General features: G+C 38.2%; 3 protein-coding genes across 4 annotated transcripts in view; 2 read left to right on the top strand and 1 right to left on the bottom strand.

The window, feature by feature from the left end:
• Positions 1–893, top strand: part of LOC111492594 — a 24,451-nt gene extending 23,558 nt beyond the window's left edge. The window contains exon 10 of the mRNA XM_023141951.1: positions 570–893. Within this exon, the coding sequence (XP_022997719.1) occupies positions 570–677 (108 nt within the window). The 3' untranslated portion in view covers positions 678–893. The remainder of the gene's footprint in view (positions 1–569) is intronic.
• Positions 894–994: 101 nt separating this feature from the next.
• Positions 995–10,204, top strand: LOC111492589. 2 transcript variants are annotated; one of them, XM_023141942.1, is made up of 10 exons: positions 995–1,275; positions 1,402–2,290; positions 2,524–2,709; positions 3,625–3,717; positions 3,822–4,004; positions 4,091–4,193; positions 4,265–4,450; positions 8,147–9,015; positions 9,157–9,620; positions 9,700–10,204. In XM_023141942.1, the coding sequence occupies exons 2-10, from the start codon at positions 2,030–2,032 to the stop codon at positions 9,767–9,769; spliced, it is 2,415 nt and encodes an 804-aa protein (XP_022997710.1). In that variant the 5' UTR covers positions 995–1,275; positions 1,402–2,029; the 3' UTR covers positions 9,770–10,204. The 2 variants fall into 2 exon arrangements, with proteins under 2 accessions (XP_022997710.1, XP_022997711.1); XM_023141943.1 differs by lacking the exon at positions 995–1,275 and having other exon boundaries at positions 1,376–2,290.
• Positions 10,205–12,496: 2,292 nt separating this feature from the next.
• LOC111492596 (transcription repressor OFP4-like) lies at positions 12,497–14,090 on the bottom strand. Its single transcript, XM_023141954.1, has one exon. It carries the CDS (start codon positions 13,882–13,884, stop codon positions 12,715–12,717), a length of 1,170 nt encoding a protein of 389 aa, XP_022997722.1. The 5' UTR covers positions 13,885–14,090; the 3' UTR covers positions 12,497–12,714.
• Positions 14,091–15,149: the final 1,059 nt, after the last annotated feature.

Here is a 15,149-nt window from a genome sequence, read left to right as displayed (position 1 = left end):
GGGGGGGGGGGGGGGGGGGGGGGGATGGATGGTGAGATCCCACATCGGTTGAGGAGGAGAACGAAACATTCCTTTTAAGGGTATGGAAACCTCTCCCTAGCAGGCACGTTTTAAAAACCTTGATGGGAAGCCCGAGAGGGAAAGTCCATAGAGGACAACATCTGCTAGCAGTGAATTTGGGCTGTTACATTTTTACAATTTACTGTGGTGGTTGGGGTACTTGGTAGTGATGCTTTTAAATGGATGGAATTTGGTGATAAATAACTTGTGGAGGAAATGTGCATATATGTTATACATATATAACATCCCCAAGGGATGGCCTTGTTGGCTAAGGCCAGCAGTCTCTGTGTATCACTTGTAGCATCTACCCTAAGGTCGCATTTTTCGAATCTATGGGCGAGCTTAGTACCAAAAACCTTTGATGTTTCCATGGGTCTTGTGGCGGGTTTAGACTTTTAAAAAAGAAAATGAATGTTATAATAGGCATCCATCATATTTGGCCTGCAATTATTAACTGCCTATATTTTGCTGCCTACTTAATTAATCTTTTCAAATTTTCCATGATACAGTACAAAAATGTCAGACCAGACTATCTGAAGAACATATGGAAAGTCATAAACTGGAAGTATGCTGATGAGATTTTCGCCAAAGAAGCTCCCCTAGTTGAGAGTCGTTGAGAAAAAAGACCCTTGGGTCCGTTTGTTGAATCTTCTTTTAGCTGTTTTCTGGTGAAATATTGAATAATGAACATCCTTGTATGCATGGATGTTCAAGCCTTGTAATGAGATGAAATGTATCTTTCTTTGGCCATCTGGGTTCGGTTTTTCCCCAGTCATATGCCTTTTACAGCTCATGTTCTTGTAATATCTATGTTCAAATCCTCTGTTATTGTTCACAATTTTGCCCACACACGAGCACACACGGGCACACACGGGCACATGGACACACACGGGCACACATGGCACGAACATTAATCTTGAATGGAAGAGGGGAAGGCAGGCTGTATCTATGAGAAAAAGAAATCATTGTTGTATGTGTTAAATAGGAAGGTTGAAGTCAGGCACATTGGAAAGAGACAAAATGAAATGAGCTACGTGATATGCGTAGACTTTTTGTATGTTCTATGTATGCAATGGTGGTGAAGTAATGAACCATCTTTTCTTGTAGACTGCGTGCGGCAAATGCGGAAGAAAAGCCAAAACTATAATGGGACAATCGCATCAGATTGGAAGACGACGACATGGGAAAGGATGGAGTTTTTGACTTAGCCGTTTGGTTGGCCATCCTTAACCAAAACTGCTGTACATCTAAATCTAATTCTAATTCTAATTCTAATTCTAAATCTTGTATTATAGCTCTTGACAACCTCATAGCCTAATGATTTTGTTTAATGATTTTCAGTAACCGAGGGCGGTTTATGCCAAACCGATAATTACCATAATGGGCAAAGAGAAGGAGAAAAATAGAGCTCACAATCGCCGCTGCTGTTTTAGTTTTACCTGCTGCGAGATTATTCACGGCAAGGGCGCGAGCGCGGGGAGGGGAAGGCCAAGCCAAGCCAAGCCAAGCCAAGCGAAGGGCACAGCGGAAGAGGGAGGCTTTCTGTTTCCCCCCCATAAAACGACGTCCCCGAACCCACAAACCGAGACTTTTTCAACAAATCAACGCGGTGAGGTTTGACGTTCCATTTCTTCTTTTCCATTGCGCGCTGTGTCGCATTCCGTTTCTTCCACCCAAATTTGTGTATCCCATACGCCCACTGGATACTACTCCGCCACCCACCATCTGGGTCTCCGATTCTGGGATCACATTGCCATTTCATCCAACTCTTTGTTCTTCTTCTTCTCTCCTTCTCTTGATTCTTTCTCTTTCTTTTATTGGGTCGTCGGTTAATTCTGTCCTTTGCATTATTAATGGACCCGTCTTGAAATTCCCATTTTCTTGTTTTTCTCGGCGCTTCCTTAAACCTGGATAATGCCCTTTTCTTGCTGCGTTTATTAGTTTCTTCGATTTTCTCTTGATTAATTACATGAGTGATCTCCAAGTCTGTTCGCCTCGGCACCATGGCATCTTATTGGGTGGCGATTATTCCTGCCCCCATTTGTCAAGATTGCCATTTCCCACATTGAATTCTGATCCGTCGTTAATTACTTCTGAAAATTGGTTAAGAGCCGAAAATACTGCTGGTTGTATCCTTCGTAGAATTCAGCCCACTTGCGTGGCCGAGCAGAAGAGACAGGAGATTGTTGATTATGTTCAAGGATTGATCAGAACTCGTATCGGATGTGAGGTAACTTTTCCAAGTGAATTGTGTTTATAGATTTATATTTGCTTATTTTCTTAATTTTGTAATGTGATGACTGTTTCTGTTTATCTTTGTGCATTGAATTGCTTACGCACATTGCTCATGATATACATTAAAAACATTGTTTTTTTCCGTTGAACTAAAGATGAATTGTGTTTAGCTGATTGTACTTTTGATGGGTTTTCAATTCAATATGATTCATTTGGCTTCACTACCAGGTATTTCCATATGGTTCTGTGCCACTCAAAACGTATATTCCTGATGGAGATATAGATTTGACTGCCATCTGCTGTGCAAACACAGAGAGTGCTGTGGTTTCTGACATTCATGCTGTTCTTAAGGAACAAGAATTAAATGGGGCTTCTCAGTTTGAAGTGAAGGATGTTCATTGCATTGATGCTGAGGTTCCACCCTACCCTACTCTCTAGATAAAAATAAATTGATAAATAAAGAAAGAAACAAAGAAACAAAGAAAAACGCAAGGAAAGAAAGAATTGAACCATGAAATTATGGTNTTTTCTTTTTTTTTTTTTTTTTTTTTTTTTTTTTTTTTTTTTTTAACTTTCGTTTGACTTTATTTTTCTTATGATTGCCTATGGCTTTATATTAGAAATTTGGTGAGGCATTATTTTAGTTCTCTTATAGATATCTTCTGAGATTTTTTATGCATGGTTGAGCTGGAGGTTGTATGTTCTGTTTCTACATATTATTCAAAACCTGCAGTAGCTTCAAGCTCGTCTCAATGGGTGGTCAATATTTCTTGGGTTAAACAATTTATTTCATAATTCTGCCTAGGGAATATGATATTGTATTATTATTGGTTCAAACACTGAAATAATCAGTTCAAAGTGTAACTGTATTTCTAACTTTTTTTTTTTTTTTTTTTTTTTTTTTTAAACTGATCCATCCATTATAAAAATAATTGTTTAAAAAAAAAAGGGAACATTCCTGTTGTTATTCTGGCTTGAACATTCTAGTCCCTGTAAGTTGTGGAGGGTGAAGTTTAAAATCCACGTAGAATTTTCAAAATGTACAATTATCTTCTCTGTGTGATGGATTTTGAGCATTTAAATTTCAGTTGTGACAACCTTTCCCCTCAACCATCGTTAAAATCATGGATCTGAGGTATCATGGAACTTTAAATTAATAACCAATTCCGGTCTAACCTAGGTGATTGGTCTTCAATGCATTGATGTAAATGGATGTTAATACTTTTATGTCTTGATTGGAGTCTCTGGTGTTTCTTGTTAAACTGAAAAAGTTTTTACTAGTTCAGGTTGGATAAGATTTATTTTCCCTTTTTGTACTTCTGTTGACAGGTTAAGCTTGTGAAATGCGTAGTACAAAATATAGTAGTTGATATATCCTTTAATCAGCTGGGAGGTCTCTCCACCCTGTGTTTTCTTGAACGGGTATGGTTGGATGTTAACTACTATTTTTTAAAATTCTAAGCTTTCACGCCTGAATTACTATATTAGGTGGCTTAATTTTATGCTTTGATATTGGCTATAATTAGGTTGATCGTATTGCTGGTAAAGATCATCTTTTCAAAAGGAGCATTATTCTGTTAAAAGCTTGGTGCTATTATGAAAGTCGAATTCTTGGCGCTCACCATGGATTGATATCAACATATGCTTTGGAAACACTTGTCCTGTATATTTTTCATCTCTTTCATGGTTCTTTGCATAGCCCTTTGGCAGTGAGTAACCATTTAAAGTCAAGATTTAATTATCTACTTGCATAGGTCAGTTTCACTATCTAATTCTGCTTTGCTTGTTCAAATAGGTCCTCTATAGGTTTTTGGAATACTTCAGCATATTTGATTGGGAAAATTATTGTATCAGCCTGCAAGGACCCGTTAGCAAATCTTCCTTACCTGATATAGTGGGTAAGAATTATTTTGCTGTAAGATTGGATAGGTTACTCTTTGCTTTCTTGACTTATGGTGGGTTTGCACAGCTGAAACACCAGAAAATGGTGGCCATGAGCTATTGCTGAGAGATGACTTCCTTAGAAACTGCATGGAAATGTACTCAATTTCATCTGGGAGGTCTGAGCCAAGCTTGAGGGGTTTTACCCTGAAGCATCTGAATATCATTGATCCCCTAAAAGAAAATAACAACCTTGGGCGCAGTGTTAGTAGAGGTATTTACCTGCTTTCTATGTGTTTATTGCTTTAAAAAGTGCGTGTAGTTTCCTTGACCTTTTCTTTTTTCTAATCCTGATATTCTCGCTGTTGCTGTGGAATTGGTTAATGGTACATAAAATTTTATTGCAGAGTAAACCCCTTCCCTTCCGGTGCACCCCCAACCCCACCCCAAGATCTTAATGCAAAAAAGTTTCTGTAGTTTCTCTTAGTATGATGAATTATTTCATTTCTTTCAACATCGCTATAAAAGAGTTTGGTAAAAATTCAAATGAACGTTGAAAGTTGAATTGCATGGAATTTGAGAAGCTTTACGAAGTCTTTTGTTTTATTTTACTTTTATATTTGACATGTTTGTTTTAAAAGTTTCATAAAATATTATCGTTTGAGAATGTTTTTTTTATCCGTTCATGAGATACAAAATTCATTCATTAAATGAAATTACCGAGGGGGAGAATCTTAAAACCCTGAGCAACAACTCATATGTAGAAAGAGGGGAAAGGGAATAAATCCCTGGCCAGTTGGCTATGCCTTGTGCTTGTTGGTGGGTGGGGGAACTCTGTTTGGAGTGAATTTTCGTTGGGGAGAGCGAGCCAGCCCACTCAAAGGCTGTGCTTTTTGTTTATGAGCTGTCAGCACCATTTTGTGCATCTTTCAAAGTAAACAATTGGAATATACCTAATATATTGGAATTAGAGCAAGCTTGGGGAAACTAGGAAAATGGTGCAGAAGAAGTGGGAAGGGTAGTTGGACCTTACCAACAAATTGCAAGGGTTATCAAAAGAATAACTCCAGAGGATTTGAACCCTAGAACAAACAATTGAGCATATCTCTGCACCTCGTGGAGAACAGAGCGTACCCACAATGTTATTAGAATTTTTTCCTAGAAGATGAAGTTCACCGGAGATGGAGCTCTGTGTGAGCCAAATCTATTAGAAGATCTGTCCCAACCAAAGGGGAAACAAATTCAATGGACACACGTTCAAATAAGTGGAATATCAGTATTCACCGAAGTGGATTTCTGATTCTTGGTTGTTCTGAGGAAAATTAAGTTAATAAACTCACATTAACTCTCTTTCTTTTACCTTTTTAATCAATTGTTTGCACTCATCATCTATGCCCCATGTAGCTTTGAACTTTCAAACGATTGGAAGCCAATTCTTGCATAATCAGGTAGTTAAAATTTTGGCAATGAAATCTTGAAACACACAACCACATTAATCAAATAGAAAACTATGACAAAAGCAAAATGATGAGTAAGATGAAGGAAAAACAAATACAAGGTTAATGACAGGAGAAAATGGAATTCTATTGAATCACCTGTATCAAAAGATTGAACAAACTGAACATGCAACTGGAATTAGCTGGTGATCCATAAAAGACTATTGAGTAGTGTCAAGGGGATGGGGCCTACAGAATGCGGTTTGATGTCTGCAGGTAAAGAGAGACAATTTAGTCACGACCCAATTCTGAAGCATGGCTAGGCAATCTTACTCACATTGGCCTTGGTGCCCATGTCGTTTGGCTAATAGTGGGCCAAAAGATATTGAATTGTGATGTAAGTAATGGTTTTCAAGGAATACAAATAACCTCTAGTATTTTTGAATTACAACTCAAGTGCTTCACATTCAGCATGAAACAACCACGAGTGTGTATTTGTACCTTAGAAAATCTGCATTTCCAACTTCTTGAATTTGCTTCGATCACTACTTGCCTCATTCGCCTACCTTGGGTCAATTCTTTTTTCCATCTCTGTCTGCTTTTTCATCTCGGAACACTCCCCCTCTTTCATATACAACAAGGATCGGCTTGTGGTCATAACTGATGATTTTCATCTCTGTTGTTTTCTCAGCAATCATTAAAACCATCGGTCTTTTATTCTCCTTCGTATCTATAGACAATCTCCAGGTTCTTTTTCTAGACTTGCTAAAACCTATTTTATCTAAGTAATTTCTTTCTTCACCCTTTCTAGTCTCTCTTCTACTTGCCTCAACCCATTTGTCGTGTTTTCCTCAGGGTGAAAAAACGTGCTTTGGTACCAGTTTGTTAGATATCTGATACCCAAATCACCTCTTAAATACACAGAAAAATGCACAAAGACAATTCAAGAATCCAACACTATTTATTGAGAGTTCCATTGAGAGTTCCTCAATAGGCAGTGTGTTATTAAAGCTTATTTGTGAAATATAGCAATAGTCTCAAACACAAAATACCACCCAGCTATTCGAGAGAGCTGGTACTCTCCACAAGGACAACTCTTCCCCAAAATCAACATACCCCCACGATGCTCCACCAAATCCCTACTAAACCACACCTTCACTACTTTTCCGTACAGCATGTACACTCACAACCTATGGTCCCCACCTCATGGTTTACAATCCATTTTCCCCCAACTACCGTTTCTAACATAAGTATGAATGACAAGAGGTCCTACAGAGGCATCCTTGAGTTCAGTCAACCTGCTCGACGAGACCCAACCCCAGATTGCCTCCACCTCTATTGATCTCCCATTCCCTCTAAACCATGTTCCACCTCCAGGAGAGCCTTCCTTCCCATCATGACATTGAACATTATATTTAGCTGGATAGTCTCTAGTTGATGTTCTCCCCTACTGCTAACCAAGTTTAGAAAGTAGGGATTAAGAGGATTGAGGAAATAATGACAGCTGCAATCATTTATAGTAGCAGAAACCCTTACTCTAGACCAAACCTTTTGTATATACTAAGAGGGCTAATAAGAGAAATACATCCCAGACAAGTAAATTATGCCTTGTACTCTGCAGGCTATAGTAGTGAGGTAGGCTGTAGGCAAGTGTCATTTTGGAGTGAATTTGCATGAAGAAATGTGACTGCCCTCTCTGATAGGACGTGCATTTTTTTTTTTTTTTTTTTTTTTTTGTGCTCCCAACGCCATTTTGTCTTCCAATGTGAACTATCAGACAGAGAGTCCAATCCTAAATAAGAGATTACAAAATACCCTCTAGTTGGTGCAAAAAAAAAAAAAATAATAATAATAATAATAATAAAAAGAAAAGAAAAAAAGCAAATGGTAATGACGAAAAGAAGCATGAAATTAACCACCATAAGCCAAATCATGGTAGTCACCTACTTAGGATTTAATACCTTGCAATAATAAATAAAAGATCATGAAATTCACGCCAAGAAAGGGTTTGAAGAATGAGAGAATCCGTAAAGATACAGAAGACAAATTCATTGACAAATTGAGAAATTCCAAAGGAAGTTGTCTTCCAAATTTTGTTTATACTATATGTATCATCGGTCAAATGTTGGCTTGTCTTGGCTATTTAATTTTATTTATAATCCTTTATATATCTAAATAGCTTGTAACCATTGGAGTAGATTGACATATGCACATATTTTTCCTGGAAAGGCTTACTTTTGGTCGGTATTATATATTATCAGTCGATTGTTGGTTTGGATGTTTATTTTTATTTATAATCCTTTATGTATTTAGAAGCTTTGTAACCATCAGACATGTGCATATATTTCTCCTGAAAAGGCTTACTTTTGGACAATGTATCTTTACCAAGTTCAAAACCTAATCTTTTGAAAAAGAGAAGATATTGCAGCGTTCGTGTCATGTTCTCCCTTTATGTTTGTACTTAGATTACAAGTTGCAATTATCCTTATTACACACGCTTCATATTCTGATCATGCATCATTGGTATGTTGTAGGAAATTTTTACCGAATACGCAGTGCTTTCAAATATGGAGCTCGTAAGCTAGGTTGGATTCTTTTATTACCAGAAGAAAGAATGGAAGCTGAACTTAAGAAGTTCTTTGCCAACACTTTAGACAGGCACTGTTGGACTAATGCCGAATTCCCTACCTCGGATGCTCGCCTTGGGGTTTCTGTCCAGTCATCTGCACCATTGAAGACATATTTTCAAGACAAAGCATGTTTGGAGCCAACGTTATGCATCAGAGATGAAAAGGCATTAGTAATTGAAAGTTCTTTCACAAAATTATGTTTGCTAGGGCGTAAAGTCGCAAGGAACGTCCAGAAGCTTGAGACTGCTGTTGTTCTTGATACAAGTGGCACTAACGACACACCTAAATCGTCTTCCTCGCATTCCAACCAGACTAATGCGGTCTTAGAGAACACTTATCGTGCCCCAAAGAATGGGTTTCTAGGCTTGTTAGGCAGTCAAATGACCAAAGATTGCTTTAATAATGATGGCGTAAAGGGTTTTAACGAAAGATGCAATGGAGGCCTCGGAAGCTTTGATGATGTAGGAAAGTTATTAGACCTTTGCGGGGATTATGATAGTTGCTTTAAGAACCTTAGATATAGTCAGATTTGTGACAGGTATAACATTTCCCCTCCAACACTACCATTAAGTCCACCCATGTCACCCCATAGGCAGAGGAACTATCCTTGGCCAGCCACCCATCAATCCCAAATACGCAATCCTAATGTACCTGCTGGAATTGAACAAAATGGGTTCGCCATGGGACTACAGTCGAACCCGGTGAATAATTTTGGTACTGTTTTCGAGGAAAAGAGAAGGCCACAAGGAATTGGTACTTACTTCCCTAGGACGGTATTCCATGAAACCTTCATCTTCTTTTTATAACCATTCTCCTACGTTAAAATTTTCGTCGCTTTGTTTGAAATCATTGTGCTCCTTGCATATGTTCAGAAATCCATGATATTGTATGACGTTGTAGTTGATTGTTTGCAGAATACTTGTACATATAGAGACAGGCAATCTCAAGCAAAGGGAAAGAGTCAAGGACAGATGACTCGGAGTCAATTGCAACGGCTAGATTGCAGTAATAATCAGTCATCCGCAACTCCACAAGAACTCAGCATATATACGGGAGGCGGCCTTGAATTTTCGGAAGCTGAATTTCCAGTTCTTGGTAACGGCAAAACGGGATCATCAGGTTCACCACCACCCTTGTCTTACCTTTCGAGATGGAAAACTCCGCATGGTAGTAGTAGTAATGATTCCTGGCCACACGATGAAGTTGTTGAACCTTGGCCGATTAACCCCGAGCCTTGTGATGCAACCATCCCAGAAGCAAGCAGCAGCAGCCCATTAGAGCAAGTTGTTACTTCAGACCTTCAGGGCTCATCATCATCTGGGATTGGGTCGTCAGCTATGGAAGGTCTTAAACGAGACGAAGAAAACAACCAAGAAAGGTCTGATTTAACTTTTAAAAAGTTTACTAAGATGCTCTATGGACTCGTTTTAATTTTTTTTTAAAAAATGGCATTTCAGGGTTGTTGTTGTTGCTGAACAAGCTTTCCATTTGAAGAACGATGAAGATTTTCCCCCACTCTCCCATTGAGTGTTGTAGTAGAGGTGAGGTGAGGTGAGGTGAATGCAGCAGACAACAATGAAGTGTAGGACTTTTTACCTCTGTCTCTAGCTGCTGCTGGTCTGGTAGGTACGGCATCCAAGAAAGAGCTGTGTATATTTGATAGAATCAATGGCCACCGACACTTCCTTGACCGTTTACTGGGAAATGGAGGGGTATTGGAGTGAGTAGGTGAACTTGTGTTTTACTGTGGGAGATACCACCACCACCATAGATTGCATCAGTAGTTATGTGCTTTCTGCTCTGTAAAACTGCCTATGTTGAATGCACAAAAGTCACACACAACTGTGTTGAACGTACAACCTATTTCTTGTGCTTCAAGGTTTGAGACAGCCATCCAATGTGGACTGTGCACACAGATATTAACTTCCCATTTATGCTCTGGAAAACCACTTTGCTTCATAATTCTTATCTTTTCTCTTTCTTACATTAAAATTACATTTTTTTAAAGGTATGCACGTTTACTAGTTGGGTGAGCAAGCTCTCTTTGAGTTTTCGATTTCTTTTGATTTGGTTTATCTTTGAAACTTCTTCCAAACGTTCATATTTAATAATGGAAAACTAAGGTTATTGTCTGTAACGACTTTTTGGGGTGGAAAGAATCTGCGTTAGAGCTTAGAGCTCATTCGTGAAATTCAATTTTAAGTTTAAAGTTTATTGAAAGTGGAGATTCAATTTGAATAGGAGAATTATGTTTTACGGAAAAAATACATGATATAATTCTACTTTTCAAAAACTATCAATGCTCGCCTATGAAGTTGGAGTTACAAGTCTAGATTTTCTAAATTTGTCTCTGAAGTTGGTACTGCTTCTTTAGAATTGTAAACTTCTCTAAAGTTACGAGTCTAGATTTTCTAAATTTACTTCTCTAAAGTTACGAGTCTAGATTTTCTAAATTTACTTCTCTAAAGGTACGAGTCTAGATTTTCTAAATTTTTGTCTCTGAAGTTGGTACTGCATCTTCCAGAATTGTAAACTTCAAAATTAAAACCTTCACATCACATGTAAGCTACTAATACATTTTTTTCCAATACAAGTTCGCTACTAACTGTGTAAGCACGCTAAAATTTTTCCTTTTTAATGCATTTACCATGGTGACAAAGTCTCTAAATTTTCTTTTTGAAAAAAAAAACATTTTTATTTGTAGTCGGTCAATTTTGAAAAATAATTTTAATTAGTTATTAAATAAATTAACAAGGTGACTTTTTTTATTTATTAATTTTAATAATTTTTTTTTAAGGTGTAATTTCTAGTTATTTATTATTTTAATGGTCTAGTGAATGAATGGTACCCTGTCATGGTACTGGCCCGGGTACGATTCCCGGTCACTGTAAATTCAGTTTTACGAATTGCGATGAAGAACTCCGCGCTGGATCTGATGATGTGTGGGGTCTCATCACTATTCTCTGACATATTCCGACGACGATAGCAGCGGATCGGAGCTTGACCTTTCATTTTTGTTGTTTTATTTTCCGCATTCGGGATATGGATTTCTGGCATTGGGACGCTGAGAAGAGCTTGAATTCTCCCTGCATGTCGTACAAGCGTTCGGCGAATTTCCTTCTTCAATTGTTCCCAATGGCCGATGAATTCGTTCTGTATGTATTTCGTATCATTATGCTAAAATATGTTTTGGTTCATGTCTTCGATTCTTTTACCCTGCACTTTTTCATCTACTTCGGCTAATTCGCCCCACTATCAATCATAACTTCCTGCTTGCTGTGCTTTTAATCTCCAACTTGGCTTCTTAACATGTGATGTAGTTAATCGGATTCAAAAAGTTGTTTGAGTAGATCATAAGCAGAAATCATGATGCCTGCTTCCACCTTTACAAGTACTATTTTCTAATTCTTGATTCTAGTAGCTTTTTAACAAGTTTTGGTTGGCTTTGACAAGCTTTATGAGACAGTGACAGAAGCTGAATCCCAGTATTTCTTGACAGAAACAACGCAAACGAGTTGTGTCTATCTGTAAGAAATCCTAGAAACTGTTAGGTTGGGTCACTAATTATAGCCTCACTGGCTACCTATATAAACGTTTCTATCCTAAATTAGCTCTGGTCCGGCCCTCCATTATTGTCCACCTTCTGAATTTTATTCTTTCCTTGTTTTTTTAATCATATGATCCTTGAGAGCAGCTCGTTGTCTCCTCGACCACGAAAGAAGAAATAAAGAAACTGAATCAAAAGATTTTCTTTCAGAGAATATACATACGCCATCTTTGAAACATTGGTGCAATGTCCTTTTGAACAACCTTTTGAAGAGGCAAAGAAAATACTTGGTAGAAAGATCAGAAATTCAACTTTAAGAAGGTTTGAGTGAGGATAATAGGTAAGCTTTGAATTGTAATTTGGAACAGATAAATACATTTAGGCCCTACCCCAAGCTGATTCTTTACTGTACGACCAAATTTTTACATTGTTAGAAGGGTAAAATGTTTTAATAAATAGATCATTTTGGTTAAAATTCATTTACAAACTTGGATCTAAAAATAGTGATATATCAGATCAATATAAGATATAGAGAGTGAGCAAGGCCTTCAATTGCCTTAAGTTTAGTAGATTTGCTGTAATTTCTGTTTCTCTAAAATTCTCCTGCAAAATTTCACATATGACATTTCCAGGAATTGGAGTTCTGAAAAACTACCTTGCTTTTCTGGTCCACAAACAAACCAAAAAGAAACCAACAAGCAAAGTCATGTAGAAAAGGCCACATATCTCATAGATTTGGTAATAACACAAACATAATATACTGGCTACAGCTCGAGGTTGACAACCTGCTTTGATAGAAGTTTGATATTACTTATTAGCAAAAGCCACTTAAGAAGTGGAGGAAGGGAGAAAAACAAACCTACATGTGTCTTATTTTAGCAGATAGAATATACGTATTTCTAGTATTTCATTATCTGAGATGCTTTCAGATATGAAGTTCAGCCATATCAACCCAAATTTGCTCAAAAGTCTTGATGATGAGATTATGATATTCGTCAGAGTTCAGAATGAGGTAGCAAGCAAGAAGATCTTCTAAATCCTTGGAATTCCTGATGTTATTCTCAATAATCATCTCTACCATTGATTCTCTGAAGTCCTCTTGAGGGTTATGTGATGTCTTGACCATTGCAACGCTCTCCGAAAGGCAACTGTTCTTGCTCTTCAGTTCACTTCTGGATGACACATTCCTTCTTGCATGTCCCTGAATCCTTCTCCTAGCAATCCTCGGCGAATTGGCTCTCAGTTCTACACTTGTCGAACTTGCAGATGACTTTCGAGCAACAAAACTGGTTTTTAGTTTCTCCACATTTCTGATGTTTTTCTCCGTTTTGACATAGAGGGATTGGTTTTCTTGTATTTCTTTCCACTTGGATAAACTTCTTAAGTTGGCGGCCTTACTAGCCTTTTGTTTGATTGACATTGGCTTCCTCAATATTGGAGGAAGCTGATTCATCTCTCTGACCCAGTTGGACTCATGTAGATGTAGCTTGTCAGTTTTTCTTCCAACCAATTCATCATTCATGTCTATGATGATATCATTGTTTGAAGATCTGAGCGTGCATTTGCAGGAGCTGGACCATGAGGCTACATCATCGAAGGAGTCCGAAGAAAATGTGTTGGCACCTTCTGCTTCAGAGAGACTGGATTCGTAGGCCTCAGTTCCAGGGGAGCACTCTATAGAAGAAAATGAGGAATCTGGAGAACGAAGCAGAGTTCCAACTGAATTGGGAGAGATGTGACAAATGCAGGTAGCTGAGACGGGGTTGACAACCCTTGGGGAAGGCTTGTAAATGGTTCTCCTCCTGGATCTTCTCTTCGATGATTTTCTGGCTGGATCAGGAAAATGGGTGCCTGAGAAGTCCTGGTTAACGGGTGAGTTGTCGAATCCACGAAGTTTTGGGATGAACTCAGTGAAGTAAAATGGCTGCAAGACGTGAGGTTTCTGCTGCGACATGGTCCTAGACTTGAGATTTTTCTTGGAGGTGGATTGAGATTGAGAGGAGTTATGCTTTGATCTGTTGCTGCCCATGTCTTTGAGCTTATAAAACCAGGCATTTGGTATCATACCTGACAGCCTAAACTTGAACTTCCCCATCCAACCCAACTCTTCTCGTTCCTACTCAAGTTGCTGCTTTGCGTTCCCTTTATATGAACACAATACGTGTAGAGAGTTAAGCTGACATGAAAAACTGAAAGATTGGGTTTGGTTTGTCAGAGGCCAAGGGAGAAAAAAGGAAACGGGCCCAGAAGAAAAGCTTGGCAACGAAAAACTATGAGAAAACTTGCATTAACCAAATGACACATACCAAGGATATGGCCACTTGTGTCACTGTGACAGAACAGAGTGATTTCGGCTGTTTCTTTAAGCATAATTGGGTTTCAAAACTGCATTATCATTCATTAGGATTTGGAAAATGAAAAGGCGTGGCCACCAAAATATTACCTCATTCATATTGGTGAGATTGATTTATGTTGCTGAAATTTCAAGAATTTACAATCTTTTCCTGTTGATCAATGAAATTTTGGTTGTTTCGTTACAAAAGCTGCAATAAACAAGAGACCATCAACCCATCTGTCTGCTGAGTGCTGTATAGCTTTCCATAATTTGATGCTTTATGCATAATGATATGTACCTTTCCTTCCCGACTGCTTGATGTACAACAGGCCCACCTGCCCAGCGCATGCTCAGAAAGATCACCAATCATGCCCACAACAAAAATTAACACTCACTAATCTTCCTTTCATAGGTGGGTGTTACTGAAACAAGAAGAAATAACACTCAACCATACAATTCATTTGCATTATGGCATGAGAAACTTAGATTGAGTTAGTTCAGTTGTTAAGTTTAGTCTACTGAGTCCATTTGATTGAACCCAAGAGAACACTTCTCTTTTCCCCTTTATGCTACAGTTCTACTTCGGGCTTTTAATTTGAGGGACACAACAAGGTGCTAGCTCATGCATGTGTAAAATGACAGTTGAGAGTTTCAATGGTGGCAGTGGATTTACATATCTTATTGAGAATGTGGGGATGGGAATTGCTCGTGAGTTCCGAGCAAAGGAAGCCACTGCCTGTCATGTGAACCATTGTCATTGTTTTCATAGTAAATGCAGGCTTCTCTTTCTTTGTTTCTGTTATAATTTCTATCAACTGACGGAACAGAACAACAATTTTCTTGTGGTGATAAATTGGCATGTTTTGTGGCGAATTTTCAGGCTCATTCATTATGGAACTGTTACAGGGACGTTGGGAGAGAGTCCCACATTGGCTAATTTAGGGAATGATCTTGAGTTTATAAATAAGGAATACATCTTCGTTGGTATGAAGCCTTTTGGGGGAATCAAGAGTAAAGGCATGAGA

The sequence above is a fragment of the Cucurbita maxima genome, unplaced genomic scaffold (genome assembly GCF_002738345.1).
Source record: "Cucurbita maxima cultivar Rimu unplaced genomic scaffold, Cmax_1.0 Cma_Scf00018, whole genome shotgun sequence".
Lineage (NCBI taxonomy): Eukaryota > Viridiplantae > Streptophyta > Magnoliopsida > Cucurbitales > Cucurbitaceae > Cucurbita > Cucurbita maxima.
Note: the sequence above shows the minus strand (reverse complement) of the source record. Positions and strands in the feature narration are given on the sequence as shown.